The following is a 20,487-nucleotide window of genomic DNA, read 5'->3' as shown; positions in this document are numbered from 1 at the left end:
CCCAGAAAAGGCACATCTGGAAGATGCGCCTATTCTGGCACTTGGCCACTCTCTTCCCACTCCCTTGTAGCGGTGGGATATGGGGTAATGAAGGGTTAATGTCACCTTGCTATTGTAAGGTGACATTAAGCCAGGTTAATAATGGAGAGGCGTCAATTATGACACCTTTCCATTATTAATCCAATAGTACTGAATGGTTAATAAAACACACACACACACACACACACATTACAAAGTATTTTAATGAAATAAAGACACAGGGTGTTGTAATATTTTATTAGACTCTTAATCCACCTGAAGACCATCGTCCTGAAACAAAGTTAACAAAACAAACAATATTCCATACCTTCCATCGTTATGTCCCACGAAGTAAATCCATCTGAAGGGGTTAAATCATTTTACAGCCAGGAGCTGTGCTAATGCACTCGCTCCTGCCTGTAAACCCCGGGTACTGAATGGAAAGCAGAGTGATCTGTACTTACATTGAGTCGCGGTGAGGCGCCCTCTGCTGGATGTCCTCATCAACTGGAGCCTTGGAAAAGTTCTCACGCTCGAGTTCATGAGTTGATCCAGCAGAGGGCACCTCACCGCGTCTCTATGTAAGTATAGATCACTCTGCTTTCCATTCAGTACCCGGGGTTTACAAGCAGGAGCGAGTGCATTAGCACAGCTCCTGGCTGTAAAATGATTTAACCCCTTCAGATGGATTTACTTCGTGGGACGTGACTGCTCATCGGAAGGTATGAGATATTGTTGATTTTTTATGTTTACTTTGTTACAGAACGAGGGTCTGGTGGATTAAGAGAATAATAAAATATTACAACAACCTGTGTCTTTATTTCATTAAAGGACTTTGTAATTGTGTGTGTGTTTTATTAACCATTTCATACTATTGTATTAATAATGGATAGGTGTCATAATTGACGCCTCTCCATTATTAATCTGGCTTAATGTCACCTTACAATTGCAAGGTGACATTAACCCTTCATTACCCCATATCCCACTGCTACACAGGAATGGGAAGAGAGAGGCCAAGTGCCAGAATAGGCGCATCTTCCAGATGTGCCTTCTCTGGGGTGGCTGGGGGCAGATGTTTGTAGCCAGGGGGGCCAATAACCATGGACCCTCTCTAGGCTATTAATATCTGCCCTCAGTCACTGGCTTTACCACTCTGGCGGAGAAAATTGCACGAGAGCCCACGCCAATTTTTTCCGCCATTTAACCCTTTATTTTAGCAGCTACAGCGGCCAAATTTTGCACATAGACACTACTAACATTAGTAGTGTGGAATATGCAAAAAAAAAAAAAGGATAAAAAAAAGGGATATGAGATGGTTTACTGTATGTAAACCATGTCTCATATCATGTCGGGTTTGGGAAGGAGAAATGAAGAGCCGGCAATTGAATTACCGGCTTTTCACATACATCGCGCTGAATTAAATATAAATACAGAATATATATATATATATATATATATATATATATATATATATATATATATATATATATATATATATATATATATATGTGTATATATATATGTATATATACACACACACACACACACACACACACACACACACACACACACACACACACACACACACTGTATATATGTTTTACCGAACATTTGAGCACATAAATCCATTAGATGTCGGTTTTGCAAGCCTGGGAGAAAATGTCGCAGTACGGATGCCATACGGATTACATACGGAGGATGCCATGCGCAAAATACGCTGATACACGGATCACTATTTTGGGGACTTTTCTGCGTATTACGGCCGTAAAATACGGACCGTATTTTGATACGCTGAGTGTGAGGCCGGCCTAAAAATCATCACCATTTACCAAGTTGAGTGCCAAGTTACTTATCTATTATATAGCCTCTACAGACTCATCACTGACTGATGGCCTACCAGAACGGGGTTTCTCCACCAAACTGCCGGTTTCCTTCAACTGCTTATCCCTATTCCCATGTCTTGTCGCTTCGTTATAAATGCACTGATATTCACGTAGCACATTGGGCACTGATTCGAATTTAGCGAGCCACAGAACACATTGAACTGTCCTCTGTACATCCACATCTTGACTGGCATGGAAAACCACACAGCTGGCATAAGCTTGTGGTTGCATAATATCACAGACCTGGCAGTGAATTGATTAGAGTTCAGTTTATCAGGCGGTTAATCTGACTGGGGGCTCAGCATCCGCTTAAATGAGTTTGTGTTTGATTGGTTCTTGTTATCTCTCCTCATGAACAGGTCTGATATGATTGGGCCAGAGAAAGGGCACCAAAATGTAAACTATAGATAGATCCTGTCACTGGTTAAAAGTGCACCATGACTTTACGGACACACTGTATTATGCTCAACTGCGGGGCAGTCCGGTGTCACTGGTCTTCGTCTGGCTCCTGTGCAGTCGTACTTCTCTGCCCTGACAAGGGCTGAGTAAAGTACTGAAGTGCGCATGCCGCGGGGGGGGTTCTTTGACCTTACCCGGCTGCAAATTCTGAATATGTGCACATACTTTAAAGCTTATGAATTTTTTATAATATTCTTAAGGCCAATTACAACCCATGTTTATAATTTAATATCTTATGTTTACTTAATTCCAGTGTAATATTTCCAAACTTCTCAAAATCTGAATCTCTCGAAAGATTAAGACCAGTATAAACCACCACATGCAGTCCGTAAAAAAAAACGAAAAGAAAAAAAAAACACAAGAATATTTCTATGAATTGAATTTCTGTTGCACCAAAAAGTACAAAAACTCAGAACAGTCAAGAGTGACAGCAAATAAATGTTTATTTAGTTCATTTTCACTCTCGCCCCTCACAAAGCAGCAGCACAGATTCAGTAGACTTCTTTGCTTCATCCAACAGCTGGAAAATCTTCTTCTGAGTCTTAGGGAAATAAAAAAAAAAAAAAAAAAAAAAATATGGGTATCAGTTTCTGTAGACAAGTGCATACAAAAATACCACTTACCGTAGGTGGGAATTCATCAAGAGTCCGGTTTTGTATGCCAGTGTTAGTAACTTTAGAGCATCTTTGGGCGCCACAAACTGAAATTGTCACCAAGCACAAGCTAAAATAGATTTCTGCCAATTTCTGAAATAAATTATAAGGAATTGTTCAGGGTTGTGCAATTATCTGCAACGTTTATGCCAGGAAACGAATGTAATTACCTTGATGTGTTCCCTACATCGTATGCACCTGAGGGAACATTCTTGAGACGTTACTGTTATTCCATATTGAGGTTCAAAACTCTTTGCTGATCAATTTCAAAGGTTTACTGCCAATTATATTACATAGTAAGATATCTCTGCAACATTTTACACCATTAAGGGGGTTGTCCAGTCTATATAGGAGCACAAGTTGGTACACTAAGTCCTCTGCTCTAATTAGATATATACCGGTGATGATTGCCCTTAAACCAAGGCATTAGTGACTGTCACAGCTGGTGTGAATTGCCAGCAAAAAGCTGAAAGAAACTAGTAGCAACTAACCTGCACAAATGATGTGTACTAGTGTAATGCGTGTTTTGTCACCAACTGAAAATGTATTATACCAAAACCAAACCGGTAAAAACAGACCCACATCGGGTCATACAGTACATATAATAGTCAGCTACAGCCAGCCAGGTTATGTACACACATCCATCCATCTATAGTAGTGCAACACAATTCACTCAATGTCTATAGAGCCAAAAAGGGTGTAATTCCGATTTACATAAAACTGAAAGTATTTATAAGCAGCGCTTAAGAGGCAATGGTATATTCTCTGTGTATAAATATGTTATAACCTGTTTGGCAACATAGATCATGCATAAATGGTGTCCAAGTAACTAGATTTGGACTTCTGCCACTCATGAGCCAAACATGTAAGCAAGCCTGCTGTAACCAGTCCTTATTTATGTTGCCACCAATTGTAACTAGAACCAATATATAGGTCCGATTAGTACCTCAAAGTGCAAAATAGTGGTCAGTGCTGCATATCCTCGGTAGGCCGGAAAGTCCAGGAATCAGTCGCAGCAAACTAAATTCAGGAGTCCCTGCCAGTGACCCACCCGATGTGGTGAAGAGCCGCGTGTGAGAGCAGTCGTCGTGTGACATCACGGTGTTGCTCGTGTACGGAGACCTGGAGGGGCCATACTATCCCTTATTTATCAAGCTGTGCCCTATAGGAACTAATCACACCACCAACTGTGGTTATTGCCTCCTGCAGCTTTTAAACATGTTCCTTTGAAGTTTGGACAAGTGCGGGTATCCATAGTTACTCTGTTGTCCAGTTTATGTGGCTCCGATCTCCTCGCTTACGGAAAAGCTATATTAACAAGCAGACAGCACTTCATTGAGACTGCATAAAGCTACGATTCTGAAAATGGCAATTAATGGAGGAACATGCAACCACACCGGCCCATCAGCCTTAGGCCGGGGTCACACTAGACCGTAATACGGACGAGTGCTATGCGATAAAAAAAATCGCCTAGCACTCGGCCCAATGTTAATCTATGGTGCAGCTCCCATCATCCCATATTTTCTCCACCGTATTTCGGATCCGAGGGAACTCGCAGCAGGCTGCGATTGTCAGCGTATCTCGGCCGAGACTCGCCAATGCAAGTCTATGGGGGCTAGAAAAAAATCGGATTACACACGGACCATGCGTGTGCATTGCGAGAAATACACAGCGGTGTTCTATAGAAAAGTCAGTAATTCAATTGCCGGCTTCTCATTTCTCCTTCACAAACCCGACAGGATATGAGACATGGTTTACATACAGTAAACCATCTCATATCCCCCTTTTTTTTGCATATTCCACACTACTAATGTTAGTAGTGTGTATGTGCAAAATGTGGGTGCTGTAGCTGCTCAAATAAAGGGTTAAATGGCGGAAAAAATTGCGCGGGAGCCCACACAATTTTTTTCTGCCATTTAACCCTTTATTTGAGCAGCTACAGCGGCCAAATTTTGCACATACACACTACTAACATTAGTAGTGTGGAATATGCAAAAAAAAGGGGGATATGAGATGGTTTACTGTATGTAAACCATGTCTCATATCATGTCGGGTTTGTGAAGGAGAAATGAGAAGCCGGCAATTGAATTACCGGCTGTTCACAGATATCGCGCTGAATGAAATATAAATGCAGAATATATATATATGTGTTTCAATGATATATATGTTTTCCCGAACATTTGAGCACATAAATCCATTAGATGTCGGTTTTGCAAGCTTGCGAGAAAAACTCGGCATACGGATGCCATACGGATCATTTGATGCGAGGAAATCACATCCTCGCACTGCACACGGATCACTGTTTTTGAAACATTTGTGCGATTCTCGGCCGTGAAAAACGGACCTTTTTTTATACGTTAAGTGTGTCCCCGGCCTTATTCAGCAGGTCTTTCTCTGCTCAAAAGGTCCCACGTCCTATTTCTTCCTCTACTGGCACCCAAGATCTATGGCTCGGAACCACCCACTAGTCCCACAAACTTAGCTCTGTATAGGTCAGTTACTTTCAGCGTTTAGCAAGCTCCGGGTTTCTTGTGACAAGTCGTTCTGTCCAGAGACCTTTTAAAGGTGGGAGGCCATGGTCTCATCTTCGGTCAGCTGTAGGCTGCACTACTCCCTAGTTCCTTAGTCTCCTTTTGGTAGTTCACCCAACAGCAGCACTGCTCACAGCCATACACTATACAGACACCGCGATTGGTGTCTTCAGGGTTATGAACCCGACAGTCCAGTCCACACCCCTTACATTGGTATACTGTATGTAGCTTTTGGTTGTCTTGTATACTGCACGCATTTTTCATTAGCTTTTGAGTCATCTGAACTATTCCACCAAGCCATTTTCTATGAATCCATACATTATCGCATCTTTCAATTTTGTAAACTAAATATTACACTAACGGGCAATACTTCACAAAAAAAGTAATAATGAGATCCAGTAATACATGTATAGGAGTACCACGAAATTATGCCCAAACACATTTGGTGAAAGAAAGTGAATAATCCTTTTAATGTATTACCTGACTTTTAAATTCATCATCCTTGATTTCACGGAGGTTTATGAGAACATTGAAATACGCTCCAAAGACTCCGGTCTCTAAAGCTTTAGCTGCCACCTAATTAAAAAAGAATAAATCCAGTCACATCTACCAAAATAAGATGAAAGTGCAATAAAATAAAAAGTACAAAAAAAAAATAAAGGAAGAAGAGATTCCATGTGTGGAATCATGTTAGGGCATGTGAGGTTAGGCTATGGGTTGAACTAGATGGACTTAAAGTCTTCCTTCAACCTTAACCCCTTACTGACCTCGGACGGGATAGTACGTCCGAGGTCAGGTCCCCTGCTTTGATGCAGGGCTCCGCGGTGAGCCCGCATCAAAGCCGGGTCATGTCAGCTGTTTTGAACAGCTGACATGTGCCCGCAATAGCGGCGGGTGAAATTGCGATTCACCCGCTGCTATTAACTAGTTAAATGCCGCTGTCAAACGCAGACAGCGGCATTTAACTACCGCATCCAGCCGGAAATGACGTCATCGCCGACCCCCGTCACATGATAGGGGGTCGGCGATGTGTCAGGACAGGTCCTTGAGACCTCTATGGTTACTGATCGCCGGTAGCTGTGAGCGCCACCCTGTGGTCGGCGCTCACAGCACAACTGCAATTCTGCTGCATAGCAGCGAACATGAGATCGCTGCTATGTAGCAGAGGCGATCGGGTTGTGCCTGCTTCTAGCCTCCTATGGAGGCTATAGAAGCATGGCAAAAGTAAAAAAAAAAAAAAGTGAAAAAAAAAAAAAATATAAAAGTTTAAATCACCCCCCTTTCGCCCCATTCAAAATAAATAAATAAAAAATAAAAATAAAAAAAAATAAAAAAAGTGGTCTCCTTTCAAAATTATTATGCAACTTACCTCCTAGTTAAATGCCTCTATTGTGTAAAAGTAATTGCCACAGAGGTGCAAACCACTGAGAAGACGTGTCAGTTTCATTATGTGACGTATGCCACTTAATGAATTTGGCGCATTGTACTCCAGTGAGCTCTTAATTAAGACCGAAACGCGAAGATTCATCCAATGTTGTAGATTTATTTATTTAATACACTTGTGTGAACTTGCTCTTAGATGGACACCAACTTGGTTTATACCTTCACTACCACATACAGCTAAAATATAGGTGTATTTCTAACCCACAAAGATGACAGTGGTATAGGTCCATGTATGTGCCAAGTCTATAGTATGCTAGAAGTAAGGGTATAAACAGAATGAAGTGTTAAGTAATCATGGAGAGGTAGATTATCAGTGTTCGAAATAAAAAAAATAAAAACACACACAACAGATTAATTACAATTCAGAATGTTGCGAAGCGACACGCATCAATGGATTTTGCCTTGGAATATTGGTTCATTGAGTGGTACAGGGAACAAAGTACCATGGTGAATCCAGATAGATAACCCATCTTTGTATTTTGGGCTCTGTAAAGAATTAATACTAGACAGATTCACTAAAAAAAAAAATAAAATTTTTTTAGGAAGGCGGTTTCCCAGTTGATGCTTTACATGCCATCTACACTGGTTAGCAGTAGTGGAGCATGTCAGCATAGCTCCATCAACTGTATAGTGGCTACTGCACATCTCCCCCTTGATTAAGAATGGGGTCATGCAGTGCACAGAGATGGCCACTACACCATTGATGGAACCGAGCTATTCAGCCACACTACTGCCAACATCCGGCTGTCACTGGGACCTAGAAAAGCTGAACAGTGGGGGTCCAGCCCATCACCGATCTGATATTGATGACTTATCCAGGAGGGCCACGTTCACCATTTTACATCTGGATTTGTAAACCAAAATCAGGAGTGGAACAATCAGAGAAAAGTAGAACATAAACAAGTCACCTCTTCTGTATTTATCACCAATTGACCAGATACTGAACATGGCCTTAGGATAGGTCATCAATATAAAAAGTGGTGGAGTAACCTTTTAAAAAAAGTTTTGTAAAATTGGAATTTGTGTTTGTTGTATTTTGAAAGATTGAATAAAAATGTAATCTAATTAAAGAAAAAAAAGTTTGTTAAGTGCCAAACATACACAAAATGAAGCAAAAAATTTTTTGGGTCACCTGATTGTGCGTCGCTTTAGTCCTACACAATAATTGCATAGAAACACATTGTATCATCTAAAATTTTCCTACCCCTGCTCTTACCATAGCCGACACGGCAGCAGGCACAGAGCCACCTCCGGGGGTGGCCGTCCGCGCCCCCACACTCTGCACAAACCCTTTCAACGTCTGTGTGATAAGTGATCCAGACACGTCGTCTTGAACAAGATACCTGCGATACATAATGTGTATTCATTATCAATTACAGCTAAGAACTTTGGGGTAGAATCGGCAGAATACCGGTCGGTAGGAGGGAAGGTTCAACTTACTCTATAATTCTTTTCTGAGGTTCAAAAGGAGCCAATGAATCAAGTCCAAGTCTGTTAATAACCTTGACAAGAAGGAAAAGTATAAAACAGTTCAGTATATAATACAAATCTGTTGGGTTCTCATCCTAAATAATATTCAATATAGTTTACAGGGAATCTCAACCGGTGTTCACTACCCCATCTGAGAGCATGATGTAGGGAAAGAGACCCTGATTCCAGCGGTCACTTTACGGAGTGCAGCTGTTGTGATATAAATTTTATACGTACCTCCACTGATTAGCAGCTTTCAATGTACACTGTATGTATATCGAAACTACAACACATCTTAGTAACCCACACACTGAAATCAGTGTCTCAGCCCCTTCCTTCTGACAGATTTAAAATTATGCATAAATCAAGATTTTGTTGAACAAAATTTGTGAGTAGCACATTGTATAATCTGCTCTAGAAAAGCCACAATATGGGAATGGTAATCTGTCGGAACAGGAGCTTATGAATAACTGGTCCTACATTGAAGGAAGGCGAAGATTACCAGTCAAATTTTGTGTTCTTCTTCCAATATAAACAACTTTTCTTCTTTGATATAATATTCTGCAGAAGTTATCAAGGCTTGAAGTGGCACTAAACCCACCAACTGCGAGCCGAGAATCGGAAGACTCAACTCCTAAAGCAAGACAAAGTAGTTTAGCTAAACCAAAAAAGTAACCTACACGGCTAACAGGCACAGAAATTAAAAATTAAGCACCTTGGCATCTTTGTGCGTTTCTTTATACACCTCGTGAAGAGAAGTCATTTCATAATCTAATATGTTTACAGACACTTGAGCCAGATTCTCCTCTTGCAGGTACCAGCCAATCGCCTGCACTTTTTTAAGACGTCCAGGCTGAAATAAAGGGAAAAAAAAAAAAAGGCATTGGAAAAGCTTTGCAATGAGCAAGTCAAGAAGAAGAGCTTTTTTTGAAAGTGCTCTGATCATGACAAGTATTCAAGTAACCACCAGTAATACCAATCAAATGGCAGTGTCAATGAAGAACATTTTAGCTGCAGGTCTCAGGAAATCTGGCACTAGATTTAGGCAGCCCGATTTGAGAGACTCCGACGTTAGCATTCTGTCACCTGTAATCAAGAACACACTGCAGCAGCTACAGAAGAAGAGTACTACAAAGACATCCTACTAGGTGAGAGACCATCAGGGTTTCTCGCACTATAGGTTAACCTGTAGTGCAAACCTGACTACAGAGTCTCCAAAATTGAAGTCAATGTGAATAAGTATGCAGAAGTACGTGCAAGACCAACATCTGGGGTCAGAATATGGGCAGAGTGGTCTCCTGAGCTAGACTCAACAGCCTCATATACGAGTTGTCAGGAAATCCACGGCTGGTCCCGATATCACCATCAGAGATCACAAAATGGTCATATAATTAACATGTTGCATCTCATTTCTAAAGCTGGGCCCTCTATTCAGAATGCAAACAATCCCATTGGATTTAGTCATACTTTACCGCGTATAGAACATTTCTGCTCACCTGACCTTTCCCGCGACCACCTTCTCTGATGTTAAGCGCTATACGATGAGCAAGCTCCTTTGTAGTTAGTAGGTTTATATTGTATGCTATGAGAAATTTCTGGGCTCCTGTCACAGTTGCCCCCCAACTTGGAACAAAAACTGGCTCCCCATAATCTGGTTTCCATTCTGTATTTTGCAACTAGAGGAGAAAAAAAAAAGAAAGAAGTTAAAGTAAAGTAAACTCGAGATCAGTCTGAATTACATAAAAGATCACCAATGGCAGCACATCGTTCTGTGTAAACAGGACCTGCGTTCCCTAAAATATTGGCAGCCTGTGCACACAGAAACATCCATTAGTGAGCGTTCTGTGCACATCTGAATTGAGGTTGGTCACTGTTGCTTTTTAAAAATGCCAAAGATAAGATTTTGTTATTCACACAACCTGTAAATCAACATAATGTACAGTGAGACTCATATTCTAGGGCTATATCACTTACTGAGCTGATAGCTGTAGTTTTGAAAAAAAAAAAAAACCTCACTATTTTATCAGCAGGAGATTGTGGCGCCCCTAGGGGTATTTGCCACAAAAATAGTTATTCACACTAAATACAAATACTAAAATAGCAAGACTGCACTACCATCTCCGGCCAGAAGGGGGAGCTCCAGAGACTCCCCTTGATCTATTCTGGTCTGAGAAATAGACTGGCAGTTGGGTTGAGGAGCTGAAAGTGAGAGGTCGTATAACTGAACTCCTAACAGCCCTATGACGGATTATAGGCCCGTAATACCGATAGTAGGAAAAGAGGAATAGAGAAAAAGGACATTGTGAGAACCGGGTAGTAATAACCTCTACCCAGAATAGGCGCAGAGACGGATACCGGATCCGTGGCTATATTCATTATATATAATACAGCAACCGGAAGGACGTGAGGTGATATCAGCTTCACCAGGGTAAGACGCAGCAACAGACACAGAGTTCAGCGGTACTCCCAGAGGGGGTAAGCCGACAAAAAGGACTCGGGTTGTCCGTTGAACCAGAGCACAGAAGAGACAGATTGGGTCGGCAGCCAGTTCACAAACAGCAGCAGGGCCATACAGAAACTGCGCATAATAAGAGGTGGAAATCCTGACAGGGTCAAAGTAATTCAGGGTTCTTATACAGACTCCGGTGACAGTGTTGGTCACAAATCCCTTTTTGTTGAAGTAAACTGGTTAAACGTTTCAGCGCCTCAGTCTTTCATTTGGACAATAGCCATCGATCCAGGATCGGGGTCATCACAGCTGAGAGGACCTGCTGCTGATCAAGTAAGTGTCTGTTCCTTCATGGTATCCCTTACATTGTGCATCGCCTGAGGCCACAGCACCGGGTCAAGCCACTAGTGACATCCCCCTCAAGAGACGGACCTCATTGATCTGGTGCTGGGTACCTCGGTCTCCCGGGCGTCACAAGATTATCACAAGAGGACTTGTAAACCTGCTGCCAGGTATTCCTCCATGTTCATGAGCTCTGTATAACCCCACCACTATGCACAGTGTACACAGAAAGGAAGCTGCCAATCAGTGGTGTAAATGAGGTTATACAGAGCTCACGAATATGGAGGACTACCTGGCAGCAGATTTACTAGTCCTCTTGTGATAATCTCCTGCTGATAAAATAGTGATTTTATCAAATCTACAGCAAGCAGTCCAGTAAGTGACATCACTGGAATCAGAGGTGACAAAAATCTGATGGCAAATCACCTATTATCGTAAAGGCCCCCATTAAAATTGACCCGCAATTGAAGATACAACAAGACTGATAAAACATTGGTCATGACTTATTGTAGTGAACATATCTAAAATAACTTCCTATTGTACATATACAGCTACCTACACAAATGATAAATATGCTACATGGTAAAGAGAAAGAAAATTAAAGATTTGTAGCCATATAATATACCTTGGTGGGAAGAGCTTCATACTCTCCAGCTCTCACAGCGGGGAGAGTCCTTCGATTCTAAGTGCGTGCAGCCTCTGCATAAAGATACACTAAAATAAAAGGAGAAAAAAAAAAAAAAAAAAAAAAAAGTTTGATAGTTTAGTAGACAAGTGCACTGAAATTACTCAATATACTGTAGCAACAGGCTGTAGACATGGGGGAAGAAATACAAAAACATCTGCGAGAAGTTTGTAAAGAATCGGGAGAACATACAAACACATACTGATCGGGATTGTGGGCCCCAATGGGGACAAGGATAATGTCTGCAAATGTAAAGGGAGATGGAATTAATGAAGCTAAGCTAAGATCAGTATATTAGAACTTATTGCCGAAACCAAAATATTCCATTAACATTCTCATGCAAGTTACAGTATTTTTTGAACTATAAGAAACTTTTTTTCCCAAAAAAAATGTTTTGGGGAAAATGGGGGTGCGTCGTATGGTCGCAATATACCAGTGATGGCGAACCTATGACACGCGTGTCAGTGCTGACACGCGTAGTCATTTTCAGTGACACGCCGGCCGCGGCCCCATAGAAATTGCATCTTTACATTGCATGGCATCCGATCCGATTTTTTATCGGATCGGATGCCATGCAGGAGGTCTGTGGGTCCAAACAACAGAGCTCCGGCACAGAGCGTCTAGGCCTGGGACTTCCGGTAGGCCCGGCGCAGCTCCCGGAAGTCCCAGGCCTCCGCGCGGGTCGGATGCCATGCAGGAGGTCTGTGGGCCCAAACAACAGAGCTCCGGTGCAGAGCGTCTAGGCCTGGGACTTCCGGTAGGCCAGGCGCAGCTCCCGGAAGTCCCAGGCCTCTGCGTCGGAGCTGTGTTGTTTGGGCGGCATTGCGCTGCTCCCTGCTTCGCCGGCCGGAAAGATCGGACCTACCGGTCCCATGCCTAGAGTCCGCTCTGCGCCCTAGCTCTGTTGGGTGGCATTGCGCTGCTCCCTGCTGCGCCGGCCAGAAGTCCCAGGCTGCACTTCTGAGGCCTGAGGAGATCGCTGTCTGGAGGCCCTGTGATTGCTGTCTGCAGGCCCTGTGATTGCTGTCTGCAGGCCCTGTGACAACTACAGCAACCATCATCCAGTGAACTGTGGGGTGTCATTGGCCATTACTAAGATAAGTGAGGGGGAGGCTGGAAGAGGCCTGTGCTATGGGTGCCGTTTCCCGCCGTTAGGAACGCCATCTTGCAGCATAGTACCACCACCACCATTACTGTTTGTGGTGCATCCTTATTAACCCCTATTTCTGCTAATTGCCTGCAGGGCTAACTATAAATCTTCTCTCATGGAGAAGCCACAAAATAAAAAACCAAAGTTAAGTAAAGGGAGTGGTAGTAGTAGCAGTAGCCGACCCTTTCAAGAGACATGGACTGAGATGTATGGCATTATAGAAAAAAATGGCAGATCATTTTGCGTTCTATGTAGTGAAACGGTAGTAAGCAGAACGTGGAATGTAAATAGACATTTTTAAACTAATCATTCCCAGCTCTTGAAAAAAAGTGAGGATGAAAGGAAGGAATACATTTCCAGGCAGCTACACCTTCATAAGAGCCAATCTAATTCCATCCTTAAATTTGTAAAAAGCTCTACAAATGTAACATCTGCAAGTCTGAGCATTGCTCACTCCATAGCTCAGCATGGAAAAGCACTCAGTGAGGGAGAATTTATTAAAGATACCCTCTTAAGATGTGCACCAGTTCTATTTCATGATATGCAGAATAAAGATGCAATTATTAAGAGAATATCTGAGTTACCACCGCAACAGCTGGAGTGCCACAGGTTCGCCATCGCAAGAATTCCCCCTCCCCCTCACTTATCTTAGTTCACGGCACCCCACACAAGTTAAATAATAGCAAGACCAACAAAAGAAACCAACTGACAGATGAACAAAGAAGTCACTAAGCAGGTAAGTTAAATAATTATACATATTTGTTATTTAAACTATACATGTCGCAAAATTATGGTTTTTTATCAAGGTGACACACCACCCAAGTTATGCTCGGTTTTTTGGAGAATTTTGACACACCAAGCTCAAAAGGTTGCCCATCACTGTAATATACTTACAAATCCTGTGGCAGCAGTCCCGATGCAGCCTCCCTTCCCAGGCTGGTGTGGCTATGGCGGTGCGGCTGAGCTCTGTGGTGTGGTGGGCTGTGCTCCAGGGCAGTGGCTCTCTGCTCCGTGGGGGGGCTCCGCTGGCATTTCGTCAAAACCCGGAGGCCCCCGCTCATCCGATAATGCCATGTTGCGGTGGCCTCCGGGAACATGGGCACCAGGAAGATAACCGCCGAGCCGGCGCACGCTCAGATTCAAATTTTGGCAACGAGCTCTCGTCCTGTGATCTGAATCTGAGCCGGCCATGTTCCCGGAGGCCACTGCAACATGACATTAATGGATGAGCGGGGGCCTCCGGGCTTTGACAAAATGCCGGCGGAGCACAGAGAGCCACAGCCCCTGAGCACACAGAGCCACCACCCCTGACTCACCACAGAACCAGCCTGGGATGGCATTTCCCGGAGGCCACCGCACCCAGCCTGGACCACCGAACGACCCCTGTGACCATCCCCTCACTGGTAAGCTGAATTCGGACTGTAAAACGGACCCCCATTTGACACATTTCCCCCCCCACACCACCATTTTCCTTCTGAAAATTTGGGGTGCGTCTTATTGTCCGGTGCATCTTATAGTCCGAAAAATATGGTAAGCATTTCCTACTAAAAAGGTCTTCACTAGTCTCTAGATGCCGTCACATGTAACCCACACATGCTCTTATCCAGAACGTCTCCAGTTTCCCCTTTTTTGAATTATACAATTTGCCATTCTTACCCCTCTAATAGGCATCAGCTCCCATCTCCCAACAGGATTCTACTATGGCCCAATGGTCGCCTCAACTGCTGAGCTTGCCACTCTTGGCTGAAATGTAATTATTCCATTTCCTATCTACATTTGGAGTGCCCACCAGGGCCATGGGGTACTCGGGCCGGATTGGACAGTTCGGGCGTTGTTGTCACGGCAGCAGTGACCCGATCCGTGGCCGTCCAATAAAATGGGAATGAAGGGGGGGAATAAAGTTTATAGGGGATTAGTTTGTGACGCCACCCGTGGTGTTCAGCAATAAGGAAATGGCCGACGCTGCAGTTCAGGTCCACTGGGGGCAGTTGGTGACGCAGCAGAGATGTTACAGCTCTCCACGGGTAGAGCTAGGCCCCAGGGCAGTTAAAGTCAATGATGGTGAATGTTGTAGTGCAGGCCAGGTGACGTAGTAAATAATTCTGAGGACACAGCAGGGTGGAGTCTTCACAGTTCTTAGGTACAGTCCCAAACAGGGTGCTGTGTCCTCCGAGTCCGTTATCCAGCCAGCTCTCAGGTAATTTGGGGTTCACTTTCCACGAGACTCCCTTTCTTATGCTCCTTCCCTGGCATCTCTTTGAGCTGGCTTCGCCCTCCTGGCCTGCGCCTCATACAGTGTTCCAAGCAAGCAGCCTCGGATCCTGTCGGGCGACGTCCTCCTGGTCCCCTTGATCCTATATGGCTGCCTTTTCAGTGAATGTGTGTGGATGTGGCTGGCACATACAGATACCACAGCCTCCGGCTTGCTAGCCGAGTCTTTTAGTGCCTCCACTAGTCTGGGGGCTGGTCCCCCCACCTGACTATGGTCAGCATGGATTCGGGCACCCAGGCAGGATTCCTCACTTCCCTGGCCCCTAGGACCCTTTCCTTCCTTCTCTCAGGAGCTTATCGCTCCACGTCTGCTCTCCTCCACTCCTTACTGACTCACTCCACCTTCTATGGCCGGCCTCACACTAGCGAGTTTTATGGATGATCTGTACTTACCTTGAGTTGCGGTGATGCGCCATCTGCTGGATGTCCTCATGAACTGGAGCTGTTGTGAAATTGGATTTTGGGCTCCCCCGGTGGCCACTGGTGGAATTGAACTTGTGTGCATCATCCCCTCTGTTCACCTGTTCCCATCAGGATGTGGGAGTCGCTATTTAACCTTGCTCCTCTGTCACTTCCATGCCGGTCAACATTGTAATCAGAAGCCTTTCTGTGCATGTTCCTGCTACCAGACAACTTCCAGCTAAGTCGGACTTTTGTCCTTGTTTGTTTTTTGCATTTTGTTCCAGTTCACAGCTGCAGTTTCGTTTCTGTGTCTGGAAAGCTCTTGTGATCTGAAATTGCCACTCTGATGTTATGAGTTAATACTAGAGTCTTAAAGTAATTTCAGGATGGTGTATTGATAGGGTTTTCAGCTGACCATGAAAGTACCCTTTCTGTCTTCCTGCTATCTAGTAAGCGGACCTCGATTTTGCTAAACCTATTTTCATACTACGTTTGTCATTTTCATCTTAAATCACCGCCAATATATGTGGGGGCCTCTGTCTGCCTTTCGGGGAAATTTCTCTAGAGGTGAGCCAGGACTATATTTTCCTCTGCCAGGATTAGTTAGTCCTCCGGCCGGCGCTGGGCGTCTAGGGATAAAACGCAGGCTACGCTACCTGGCTACTGTTAGTTGTGCGGCAGGTTTAGTTCATGGTCAGTTTAAGTTTCCATCCTTCCAAGAGCTAGTTCCTATGTATGCTGGGCTATGTTCTCTTGCCATTGAGAACCATAACAGTTTGACCGGCCAGCAAAGGGTTAAATTAATTGGCAGAGAAAGGAGAGAAAAAAGAAGTCTGCTGAAAAATTTTTTTTTTTTTTTTTTTCCTTCAGTTCTGAGTGTGCTTTCAATTGAATCACTTGCAAGTCTGCCTATATTGCAGCCTTCCTCTCTCTCTCTCCTTCTAATCCTGGAATGGCTCTGTGTTCACCTGTTTAAAATGGATATTCAGAGTTTAGCTGCAGGTTTGAATAATCTCACCACGAAAGTTCAAAATTTACAAGATTTTGTTGTTCATGTTCCTATATCTGAACCTAGAATTCCTTTGCCTGAATTTTTCTCGGGGAATAGATCTTGCTTTCAAAATTTCAAAAATAATTGCAAGTTGTTTTTGTCCCTGAAATCTCGCTCTGCTGGAGATCCTGCTCAGCAGGTCAGGATTGTGATTTCCTTGCTCCGGGGCGACCCTCAAGATTGGGCTTTTGCATTGGCTCCAGGGGATCCTGCGTTGCTCAATGTGGATGCGTTTTTTCTGGCCTTGGGGTTGCTTTATGAGGAACCTCATTTAGAGCTTCAGGCGGAAAAAGCCTTGATGTCCCTATCTCAGGGGCAAGATGAAGTTGAAATATACTGCCAAAAATTCCGTAAATGGTCTGTGCTTACTCAGTGGAATGAGTGCGCCCTGGCGGCGAATTTCAGAGAGGGTCTCTCTGATGCCGTTAAGGATGTTATGGTGGGGTTCCCTGTGCCTGCGGGTCTGAATGAGTCCATGACAATGGCTATCCAGATCGATAGACGTCTGCGGGAGCGCAAACCTGTGCACCATTTGGCGGTGTCTACTGAGAAGACGCCAGAGAATATGCAATGTGATAGAATTCTGTCCAGAAGCGAACGGCAGAATTTTAGACGAAAAAATGGGTTGTGCTTTTATTGTGGTGATTCTACTCATGTTATATCAGCATGCTCTAAGCGTACTAAGAAGCTTGATAAGTCAGTTTCAATTGGCACTTTTCAGTCTAAGTTTATTCTATCTGTCACCCTGATTTGTTCTTTATCATCTATTACCGCGGATGCCTATGTCGACTCTGGCGCCGCTTTGAGTCTTATGGATTGGTCCTTTGCCAAACGCTGTGGGTATGATTTAGAGCCTCTTGAAACTCCTATACCTCTGAAGGGGATTGACTCCACCCCATTGGCTAGTAATAAACCACAATACTGGACACAAGTAACTATGCGAATTAATCCGGATCATCAGGAGATTATTCGCTTTCTTGTGCTGTATAATCTACATGATGTGTTGGTGCTTGGATTGCCATGGCTGCAATCTCATAACCCAGTCCTCGACTGGAACGCTATGTCTGTGTTAAGCTGGGGATGTAAGGGGATGCATGGGGACGTACCTTTGGTTTCCATTTCGTCATCTATTCCCTCTGAGATTCCTGAATTCTTGTCTGACTATCGTGACGTTTTTGAAGAACCTAAGCTTGGTTCATTACCTCCGCAGCGGGAGTGCGATTGTGCCATAGATTTGATTCCGGGTAGTAAATACCCTAAGGGTCGTTTATTTAATCTGTCTGTGCCTGAACATGCTGCTATGCGAGAATATATAAAGGAGTCCTTGGAAAAGGGACATATTCGTCCTTCGTCATCTCCCTTAGGAGCCGGTTTTTTCTTTGTGTCTAAGAAAGATGGCTCTTGTATTGATTATCGGCTTTTGAATATAATCACGGTTAAATATCAATATCCGTTGCCACTGCTGACTGATTTGTTTGCTCGCATAAAGGGGGCCAAGTGGTTCTCTAAGATAGATCTCCGTGGGGCGTATAATTTGGTGCGAATTAAGCAGGGGGATGAGTGGAAAACCGCATTTAATACGCCCGAGGGCCACTTTGAGTATTTGGTGATGCCTTTTGGCCTTTCAAATGCCCCTTCAGTCTTTCAGTCCTTTATGCATGACATTTTCCGTGATTATTTGGATAAATTTATGATCGTGTATCTGGATGATATTCTGATTTTTTCGGATGACTGGGACTCTCATGTCCAGCAGGTCAGGAGGGTTTTTCAGGTTTTGCGGTCTAATTCCTTGTGTGTGAAGGGTTCTAAGTGCGTTTTTGGGGTTCAAAAGATTTCCTTCTTGGGATACATTTTTTCCCCCTCTTCCATCGAGATGGATCCTGTCAAGGTTCGGGCTATTTGTGATTGGACGCAACCCTCTTCTCTTAAGAGTCTTCAGAAATTTTTGGGCTTTGCTAACTTTTATCGTCGATTTATTGCTGGTTTTTCTGATGTTGTTAAACCATTGACTGATTTGACTAAGAAGGGTGCTGATGTTGCTGATTGGTCCCCTGCTGCTGTGGAGGCCTTTCGGGAGCTTAAGCGCCGCTTTTCTTCCGCCCCTGTGTTGCGTCAGCCTGATGTTGCTCTTCCTTTTCAGGTTGAGGTCGACGCTTCTGAAATCGGAGCTGGGGCGGTTTTGTCGCAAAGAAGTTCCGACTGCTCCGTGATGAAACCTTGTGCTTTTTTTTCTCGTAAATTTTCGCCCGCCGAGCGGAATTATGATATTGGGAATCGGGAGCTTTTGGCCATGAAGTGGGCTTTTGAGGAGTGGCGTCATTGGCTTGAGGGGGCTAGACATCAGGTGGTGGTATTGACCGACCACAAGAATTTGATTTATCTTGAGTCCGCCAGACGCCTGAATCCTAGACAGGCGCGCTGGTCGTTGTTTTTCTCTCGGTTTAATTTTGTGGTGTCATACCTACCGGGTTCTAAGAATGTTAAGGCGGATGCCCTTTCTAGGAGTTTTGAGCCTGACTCCCCTGGTAATTCTGAACCTACAGGTATCCTTAAGGATGGAGTGATATTGTCTGCCGTTTCTCCAGACCTGCGGCGGGCCTTGCAGGATTTTCAGGCGGATAGACCTGATCGTTGCCCACCTGGTAGACTGTTTGTTCCTGATGATTGGACCAGTAAAGTCATTTCTGAGGTTCATTCTTCTGCGTTGGCAGGTCATCCTGGAATCTTTGGTACCAGGGATTTGGTGGCAAGGTCCTTCTGGTGGCCTTCCCTGTCACGAGATGTACGAGGCTTTGTGCAGTCTTGTGACGTTTGTGCTCGGGCCAAGCCTTGTTGTTCTCGGGCTAGTGGATTGTTGTTGCCCTTGCCTATCCCGAAGAGGCCTTGGACGCACATCTCGATGGATTTTATTTCGGATCTTCCTGTTTCTCAGAAGATGTCTGTCATCTGGGTGGTGTGTGACCGTTTCTCTAAGATGGTCCATTTGGTTCCCCTGCCTAAGTTGCCTTCTTCTTCCGAGTTGGTTCCTCTGTTTTTTCAAAATGTGGTTCGTTTGCATGGTATTCCGGAGAATATCGTTTCTGACAGAGGAACCCAATTCGTGTCTAGATTTTGGCGGGCATTCTGTGCTAGGATGGGCATAGATTTGTCTTTCTCGTCTGCTTTCCATCCTCAGACTAATGGCCAGACCGAGCGGACGAATCAGACTTTGGAGACATATTTGAGGTGTTTTGTGTCTGCAGATCAGGATGATTGGGTTGCTTTTTTGCCTTTAGCGGAGTTTGCCCTCAATAATCGGGCCAGCTCTGCCACCTTGGTGTCTCCTTTTTTCTGTAATTCGGGGTTTCATCCTCGATTTTCCTCCGGTCAGGTGGAATCTTCGGATTGTCCTGGAGTGGATGCTGTGGTGGAGAGGTTGCATCAGATTTGGGGGCAGGTGGTGGACAATTTGAAGTTGTCCCAGGAGAAGACTCAGCTTTTTGCCAACCGCCGGCGTCGGGTTGGTCCTCGGCTTTGTGTCGGGGACTTGGTGTGGTTGTCTTCTCGTTTTGTCCCTATGAGGGTTTCTTCTCCTAAGTTTAAGCCTCGGTTCATCGGCCCGTACAAGATATTGGAGATTCTTAACCCTGTGTCCTTCCGTTTGGACCTCCCTGCATCTTTTTCTATTCATAATGTTTTTC

General features: G+C 44.2%; 2 protein-coding genes across 2 annotated transcripts in view; both read right to left on the bottom strand.

The window, feature by feature from the left end:
- The window catches only part of MCM3AP (minichromosome maintenance complex component 3 associated protein), a 146,749-nt gene extending 142,627 nt beyond the window's left edge, over positions 1 to 4,122 (bottom strand). Inside the window, exon 1 of the mRNA XM_077272422.1 lies at positions 3,960 to 4,122. The gene's annotated coding sequence lies outside the window, so the exon portion shown is untranslated. The remainder of the gene's footprint in view (positions 1 to 3,959) is intronic.
- Positions 2,818 to 14,274, bottom strand: FTCD (formimidoyltransferase cyclodeaminase). Its single transcript, XM_077275543.1, is given in 10 exon segments — positions 2,818 to 2,901; positions 2,984 to 3,106; positions 6,025 to 6,120; positions 8,192 to 8,330; positions 8,428 to 8,489; positions 8,960 to 9,091; positions 9,173 to 9,310; positions 9,954 to 10,133; positions 11,874 to 11,962; positions 14,127 to 14,274. Coding segments are annotated over 10 exon segments (1,191 nt in total).
- Positions 14,275 to 20,487: the final 6,213 nt, after the last annotated feature.

Source organism: Ranitomeya variabilis, chromosome 7 (assembly GCF_051348905.1).
Source record: "Ranitomeya variabilis isolate aRanVar5 chromosome 7, aRanVar5.hap1, whole genome shotgun sequence".
Lineage (NCBI taxonomy): Eukaryota > Metazoa > Chordata > Amphibia > Anura > Dendrobatidae > Ranitomeya > Ranitomeya variabilis.
The sequence above is the reverse complement of the archived record's forward strand: the minus strand, read 5'-3'. Positions and strand labels throughout refer to the sequence as shown.